At 33.3% G+C, this 8,963-nt stretch overlaps 1 protein-coding gene across 1 annotated transcript; it reads left to right on the forward strand.

Annotated features, from left to right (window-relative positions):
- The first annotated feature begins 5,845 nt into the window (after positions 1–5,845).
- Positions 5,846–7,976, forward strand: LOC113777707. Its single transcript, XM_027322879.1, has one exon. The coding sequence runs from the start codon at positions 6,354–6,356 to the stop codon at positions 7,800–7,802; it is 1,449 nt and encodes a 482-aa protein (XP_027178680.1). The 5' UTR covers positions 5,846–6,353; the 3' UTR covers positions 7,803–7,976.
- The last annotated feature ends 987 nt before the right edge of the window (positions 7,977–8,963 follow it).

The raw sequence follows: 8,963 nt of genomic DNA on the forward strand, positions 1-8,963 counted from the left end.
GTGCGAATATTGAACATTTAGTTTATTTTAATGTAGAAAATTAGCATATCAAGACATTTTTTTGCTTGACAATGTCAGTAATGTTTATATAACATGTCTTAGGTTGGTTTATTTCCTGAAAAAATGACTGAATATACTTGCAAGAAAGTTCAAATTGTTCACTATATATGGCACATATATGACGGTTACTATGATTATCTTCACCGTATAGAATTGACTTGTACCACATGAAGAGAATGCCTGCTTTATGCAATTTTCAGACATGTAGATCAAGATTGTACCTTGTTACTTTCTATAACTAGTTGATCATGGCTTAAGCTGAAAACTATTTCTAGCTACTCATTTTTGCTTCTAACATCCGTCTTTTTAGTCCATTTGAACTGAAAAAGATTGATTATGACAAGCAATGCTAAGGCATTTTTGAGCTACTTCTAACTTTTTAAAAATTGTAAAGGAACAAACTTTCAGTTTCTGAACAGCTCTCCTAATAATAAATTTTTAAGATCAACTTAGAGAAAATAAAACAACATCAGAAGAATCCCTGCAGATTCTAGTTGGTTTATGGACATGGGATCAGTTGAGTCAATTTTTTCCTAACCATGCCAGGATGTTTTATGCACTTCTTTTTTTTTTTTTTGGTCTAAACTTTGCACTTACAAGCCCTTCATCATTTAGTCTAAATCCTCTTTGTACCTACAAAGAGGAGTCCTTTACTTTGCTGCAATTGCAGCCTTATTAGCTGATCCTAATACACGTAATTGTTAGAGAAGGGAAAATTTGTAGATCCAACAATTATCAATTATGCATGGCTTTAATAAAGGCCTCTGCAAAGCTTGTCACCCTATTCCTTTCTCCATCTTTATTCTTTCCAGATTGTTTCATGTGCACATCTTTGTGCCACACAAATGCAATCACAAGACAGGCCAAAATAGCCCCACCCCATCAACTTTGTGGCTTCAGGAAGGTGTTTTGGTCAGTTTATTCTTGTGGTGTTTATATGGGCTCACACTAACAAATTAATACTACACATCAATCTTTTTTTTTTTTATAACATCTCTCAATGACTGTTTCTTGCATTATCCTCCCAAGAACTATCTATAATTTGCATGCATATGATCATTAGTCTTTCATTTCCTGATTAAGTTAATGAAACTCAAAAGAGAAAAAGAAAATTTTCCATACTTGGTGAATTAATAATGGGAAGTGAGATCTAGGATTATGGCAGCCTTGAAGCTCCATGTGATATGCCGGCCAAAGTGTATAAAATGCAAGGTCAAACATCAGTCTCTGACTCTGACTGGGGAGGTAATGTTTCACATTTGGATCATGAATTGGATTTTTTTTTTCTTCTTCATTTATTTATGTATATGTCACATTTCGTCTTCACATGGATGAAGAACAAAACAGAAGCTACAAGTTTCTGAAATAGTTAACCAAAGCTTCAAGGAAAGAAAATATTCAAAAGAGAGCATCCTTGAAGAAAGATAACATGAGGCATGATCATGTGCATGGGGATTCAAGTTTGTTAGGACTTATTATTGAATTTAATTATTCAGAAAATGGACAATTATTAACTAGATGACTTGTCAATGTAATTAATTTTGGCTTTCTTTCATGTGTCCCAAAATGTAAAAGAATAGGTCTTTTTCAAAGTTTTAGTAAGTTGTAATGCTTGCACTGCCTATAAAATATTATAAAAATAAATTGTTGGCATCACTATATATTGTTCACACTGCTGAACCTAGACCACAATATCTTGCCATTTTGCTTTTCCTCCACACAGTTGGGGAGTTGGGTGTTAAGCAAATATGTGTGTATGTGTGTGTGTCTATATATATATATATATATATATATATATATATAATCCCAATAAAAAGGAAAAAAAGATTGTATTAAATACCAGCAGCCGTCAAATTTTACATCATGCTTCCCTTGACCATCCTCCTGTGTCCATCCCCATGCCATCACCTACACTCACATTCGACAGAACAATGAAGGAAAATTTGCATACATATGTAGTTAAGGTAGATTGTTGTGTTCCAGTTTTGATGTAGGTTCATTCAAAGGTTTTACCAATTATAAAAATTAAAAATAAAAATAGAAAAATTTCCGCATTCACTTTTACCAATTATGCTCCAATAATGAAAATTCTGAACCTAGGTGTTGTCGAGGAAAAAGTTTTTCACATGGCTTTTACTAGGAACTGAACTAAAAGTTTCCATATTCCTATATGCTTCACATAAGATATGCTAGCATCTTGGCAAAATCCAACAATCGGAAGATGATTTCAAACATTTTCTAGTTCTCAGTGGGACTAGCTCATAATTTGATGGGGCTCCAAATTGTCGGTTATAATGGGTGGAAGGTCTTAAAATCACACACCCCCCACCCTTTCTCTCTCAAATTATGACAAAATCAGTGAACTTCATTCACTAATTGGATACTCCAAAATTTCCACATTATCCAACATCAAAACCCCATATTAAAATCACATAAATGAGGGATCCAATCTGCCAAGAAAATAAATAAATAAAAAGGATCCAATGAAGCACGTGGGGTCCAATTTGGCAACATGTCTTATATCCTAAATGCTTCAGCAATTTTCTACTCCACAGTAGCCATTTTTCTCTTCATTTAATTAAGATACAATTTTGGACTTCTGTTGTGTATGGAATTAACGTGCCTTGGCTTCTTCTGGGGCATGGATTCAGGACCCAGCATTTAAGATTCCAATTGATAAGGGTCTTCAAAACTATCAAGAATCATGTATTTTGGATAGATTTCCTTCGGCTAATAATCAAATTTTCAGGGAAAACCTACAAGTACCTTGTTGTCCACTAGTTTTATTAGATTAGTCACTTAAGTGCTGGACATCTATCAATTTTATGCCTCATGTTTTGGTTTAGCTCAATTTTTTTTTCGCTGAGGAGTATTCCAGTCTTTCGATCAGACTAATCCCCTAAAACTGTTTAACTCAATTGATTCTTGGTATTTCTAAATGACAGAACTGGATAAAGCACCTAATGTAGCATATTGATTGAAACAAATATGGACAAAATATGCAAAATATAGAAAAGCCACAGTATGTAAAAATCATTAAAAAAAAAAAAAAAAGCTGTGAAGGACTGAAATGGAATTGAGTCCAAAACATCATTGACCAAAAATGTCAAATTTGAAACATTATCAGCCAAAACATATAAAGGTGAACGAGATGCAATTTGTCCATTATAATTAGGCAGATACTTCGTTTATTACTAGACATTTAGTTCGATTGTACGTTCATCTCATTTACAATTTCATTTTGTGTACTAGGGTTTCATGCCGAGCAAAACTTTTATGTCTGGAATAATTGAAGAAGTATTTTGGGATATTGCTTCCAACAAAATTTTCTTGATTTATTATCGATAGGCTAACAAAATTTCACAAAGGTTATTTGTTTAATAATCACTAACGAGAACAGTCATTAATCAAACGCAGAATTAAATATTTATTCTACTACTATACACACCATTTTCATGTACCTTAAGGTTCTAGGTGTTAAATTTTTTTAAAAAAATAAAATAAAATTGAAAAAAGCGTCCATATACGAGGGAACACAAATGTTGGTATTGAACTATAGATTAAAGTGTTGTGTTTTTTAACTAGTGATTCAATGGCTCGTTAGAAAAATCTTTTCTTACTTCATTTTAATTGATTCGAAAATTGTCTGAACAAAAGCTAGGTTACCATCCAAATTGCTGGTCCAAATCTGGAATTTGACTATTACTTAACTGTCAAATAGCTAACCACATAAGCCAGCAATGTTAAGGCCCCAAAACCAGTTGGGCATGTTCTCAAAGTAGAAAAAAAGGAAAATGAAGAATATTTACAGAAAAATCCACTCAAGGTTGATCCAGATCAAATTGGCAAGCAGGAATGTCAAAAAAGTACGACTTGGTTGCAAGGAAGTCAACTATTTCAATTTCCAACTATTTGTCTCCTGCAAGAGCTAGCATGATTTCAATAGTGAGAATGTTTACTATTTCAGTATGTAGTTATTCTAAAGATTTTCCTATATATTGCGCTGTTTTATGATACAATCTCTCCTTTTCTATTTCTTCAATTCTTCCTCTTTTTCTCATTTTGGTTACTAAATATTATTGACTTGATAAAGATTTTTGTTCTTCAAAACTTTTTTTAAAACCAAAAGGGCAGACGAAAGGGATTTGTCTTTTATGATCATTTCTATAGCTACCTAATATTATTGTTTGGATTGACCATTATTTCCCTAATTTTATTTGTTTACATTATCGTTACAATTTTCCATACAACTTTTTATCTTCTCAATTACCTTTTTATCTCACATACATCACATCACAAAAAGTGCTACAGTAAAAATATCCCAAATAACTTACAATCCAAACAAACTTTTAAGTTAGACCGAAACGAGGAGGAGAAAGGTTGAAGCCTTCCCTAAATTCCGTGGTTGCATTAAAACATGACAGCATTTAGTCAAATGCAGTATGAAGTTGTTGCTGGAATTTAAGTAGTATAAAACATATCCCTGCACGACATTCCATGGCCTCGAAGTCAAATAAAATTTGCCAACTCGAGTCAAAGTTTCATAATTTCCGGGTAGCATTGAAAATTATATATTGCAGTTTATACTTTACAAGTTCTTGAATTCTATAATTTAGTTGGGACATTGCTTGGAAAGAATGCGAATCTCTTTAACGTTCCAACTTGGCAGGATGAGTGAAACTTCTTCCCTTATTTCCCTCCATCTTTTCTTGCTAGGATGGTTTCCGTTGCATTTTCAGTATGAGAATAGCTTTGGTTTGGTCCAACAAATGTGTACGTGATTGGAACAATGTAGCATATGCTCGGCTGATATGACACCGTTTGGATTGCTATTTTCAGAAGTTTAGAGAGAAAAATATATTGTAGGGATTTAATCTATGTGATGTAAAAAATATGATTGACAAATATGTTCACAAAAATTGTAAAAGTTTTTCAGTATTGCAGAGTATCCGTGTAACTGTTAGATTCAGCATTATACACACTCAAATTATGATTTTATTGTGATGTACTCCAATTAATTCACCCAAGTCCCTGAATTTAGTTAGTTTACAGAGAGAGAGAAAGAGAGAGGCGTTTTGAGTTTATACGAGAAAAAGAAAGAAACCCTTGAAGTACTTATATAAGTTAGTTGCAAAGGGAGAACAGCATTTTAACTACTTAACTAAATCCAGGAACATTAATGACGTTTTATCCAGTGCATTTTAGGTTGACTCAAGTACATCGCAGGAAATTAATAATAGTTCGAGAATGTGTAACACTGGAAATTGATTGTTTGGGAGCTTTTTGCAACCTAAAAAATTTCAAGGGGCATTTGCAATTAACCGCAATTTTAATGGCAATTCATGATCCGGACTACCAATAATAGATCAATCAAAAGCAGTGTATTGCACTCTTGGAAAAAGTGGAATACACAGCTGGCAAAGCCTAAAATTGACTAGTTGGATAAATTGCTGAATTTATTGGACTGTAATGTTTACTGGTTCATTTTCTCTTTTATTTTGACCTATGGCAGATATCATAGGTTGGATTCCAATTCCATTCATTCTTAGGCAAGTCAGTACCAATAATTTAAAGGAGAATTAAATGAATTTCCTCCATCAAATTCTTGAAATCAAATTATGGTTTTGCTCTCATCATTATCACTGATGACCATGAGGTCATTTTCAAGCACTGGATCTTGATTGCGAAACATCCCAGATTTTTTTTACACAAAACTAATCATTCAATACTCGCATTCATCACCCTCGCCACTTCAAAATTCCAACTAGTTTACTCAGCAGCAGTAGACCTTGCTTACCTCCCATCCAACCGATTCATTACTCGAATAGTTAATACTCCACTGCTAGTAGTAATGTGTCAAATTGCTCCAAGACCAGACCACCGTCAGTCAGTGTGTGCTGTGTGTGTTTTTATTAGGCTGAGAATTGAGGTAAAACCGCGTAGGAACACAATAGCCTGTCTTCTTGTGGCACCATGTGACTGATCTGAGACCATCTGATCTCATTCTCATCTCCTCTTCTTCTTGTAGTTTCGCATTAAAGTCTTCCCCTTTTCTTCAGTTCATCAGAGTCATCACTCCTTTTCACACTCTTGCAACTTCACTAGTCACAACTATAAATCCCCACATTATTAATGTTTCTCACCCTTCTCTCTTCCTCCTTTAACTCTCTCCCATCTCCATAAAAATCTTGATTTTCTGAGGCTTCAAAATCTTGAGAAGCCTGATTGGGTTGGAAAGATCTTTTGGTAAACAGCAGGGCAGGCACATAGATTTCAGTACTACTGCTATACACATGGCTCCACTACAAGATTCCAGTCCCAAAAAGGTACTTGTACTTTGTCTTGCCTTGGTTTTTGTGAGTTCAGTATCCATTTGTGCCTATAGTACTGAAGTACAAGCAGAGAAAAATGAGTTGTTCTTTGGGAGGAGAAGAATGCTTGAGCTACAAGATGAAGATGAGCAGCCAATTATCAAGAAGAAAAGCTCTGCAACAACAGCAACTACTACTACTCTGTTGTCCACCAAAGGTAAAAACCAGACCAAATTAGCCAAGGCTACCACAAGCAGCTCATCCAAGAACCAAACCAAGCTCATCAAAACTGGCTCTGTTGCTGCCAAAAACCAGACCAAGCTCCTTGAATTCCCATCTGAATCAACCAAGAAGAGCAACAAGACCATGCTCATCAAGCCTGTATCAGATTCTTCTACTCTTGGAGAAAAAAATCCCACCATCAAAATCCCAGTCAAGAAGCTCAACTCCACTTCTTCAAAATCCTCAAATTCAACCAAAACCAGCACATTTTTTTCCAAGAAATCCTCAGATCTAACCACAACAAGCTCATCCAAGAATAAAACAGCTAAAGCCACAACTACTACCTCAAAAGATTCCAAAACCCTCTTGGATAAGAATCTCAGCAATGAGCCCAAGTCCAAATCCAAGACCACCACCACTTCAGATACAGAAAAGCCTTCAGGCACAAAACCCAAGTCAGACAAGTCACCAAAACAAACCTTACCAAGGTGGATTGATCAAGATGATGATGATGACTTGGTTTCTGGATTCAGAGATTTACCATCCAAATTTCAGGAAACATTGATACCAGATTTGGAGAGGATATCCAAAACCTCCAAAGTTTACTTGAACAAAGCCAATAAAGAAATCACTAGAGGGTTCAAACCAATAGTTGGTAACAAATATGCGCCAACTATAGCTTCATTTACCTCATTTGCCTTCCTTCTGATCCCTCTAATTCTTGTCTCTCTCATTTTCAACAAATTCAAAGCCTATTTTTCTCTTCAAAAAATTTTAATTTTCATCCAAATTTATATGTCCATATACTTCTCAATTTTGTGCCTCTCTTCATTGGTCACTGGCCTTGAACCGTTGAGGTTTTTCTATGCCACTTCCCAGTCCACCTATGTGTGTTTACAGGTGCTTCAAACACTTGGTTATGTGTTGTACCTGCTGCTGCTTTTGATGTACTTGATCTTAGTTTTCTCTACTGAGACTGGGCTGGCTACAAAGCTGTTGGGCTTGGGTCAAACTTTCGTCGGCTTTGCCATTGGGCTGCATTATTACATGATGGTGTTTCACAGGGCTGTGCTGCATCAGCCGCCCAAGACTACTTGGAAGGTCCATGCAGTTTACGCCACGTGTTTTCTCCTGATTTGTCTGTTAACTAGGGCTGATCGGAGGAAGAAAGCTTACTTAGAAGGTGGGGCAGAGGGAAAGTTGAGTTAATACATTTTCTTAATCGTGTCCTATTGTCTAGATGAGAACTGTATTTTGGGTAATCTGTAAGAATTCGTAAAAGTGATCCCGTGGTTCCGAAGTCATATCTTGACCTGGAGATGATCGGAATCAAATTCAGTCGAATTTTATAATTCAACAAAAAAATACATTTTCTTAGTTAAATTTTTAGTTTCACTTTTTTATTTTTTTCTTATGCCTATAAGTGTACTTAAGAAAGAAGCGAAGAAAAAGAATTCGCTTTTTTTTCACAATTGTAATTTATTAAGATTTGTCAATAAAGAGTTGCAATTACCATTTTCTTTTCCTTTATGTATGCTCCTTAACTCTTAAGTGCTCTATTATACATTTATTGTCCTTGTCTATATATATATATATTTTTTTTGCGGATGAAGCATATTTGGCTTCTTGTTATTCAATAATCGGGTCTACGAGGATTTTAGTATTAGGAAATCCTAGCGACTCCTTTCTGTTTTTCTTGGTAGTAAAATCCTAGGGGGCGTTTGGTAAAGGGTATCGGAATGAAGTAATGGAATAAACTCCATAGTTGGTGTTTGGTTCACTGGTATGGGAATTGAAATTTTGGAATGATTTCTAAAAATTTGGCATTCCTCCATTCCTTAGTAAAAGGGTAGGTTTTGTCCAAAATCCAAATGTGATTCCAAAATCTTATAATTACATAATATTTAGTATAATTAATATTTACATATATTATATATTATAATTATAATATATACATATATATAATATTTTATAATTATAATATTTTATTATAATATTAGTATATTATATAAATATATATTATAATTATTTAGTTAAATATAATTATATTTATATAATATATATTATAAATTTATTAATATTATATAATAATATATTTATAATATATATGTATATTTATAAATGTATATTATATGTGCATATAATTATAATATATACATGTATATAATATTAATAAATTATATTTATATTTATATTTATTATTTTAAATATAATAATAACTATATCTAATATTAATATGCATTATATTTATATAAAATATTAGTACAATTAATATTTATATATTATATAATTATAATTATATATTTATATTATAACATTTGTATAATTATAATTAATTATAATTATAATATTTAATTTAATTAGTTACAA

Source organism: Coffea eugenioides, chromosome 7 (assembly GCF_003713205.1).
Source record: "Coffea eugenioides isolate CCC68of chromosome 7, Ceug_1.0, whole genome shotgun sequence".
Taxonomy (NCBI): Eukaryota; Viridiplantae; Streptophyta; class Magnoliopsida; order Gentianales; family Rubiaceae; genus Coffea; species Coffea eugenioides.

Coding starts and splice junctions, on each gene's coding strand:
- LOC113777707 (XM_027322879.1), top strand. CDS start 6,354: ATGGCTCCACTACAAGATTCCAGTCCCAAAAAGGTACTTGTACTTTGT.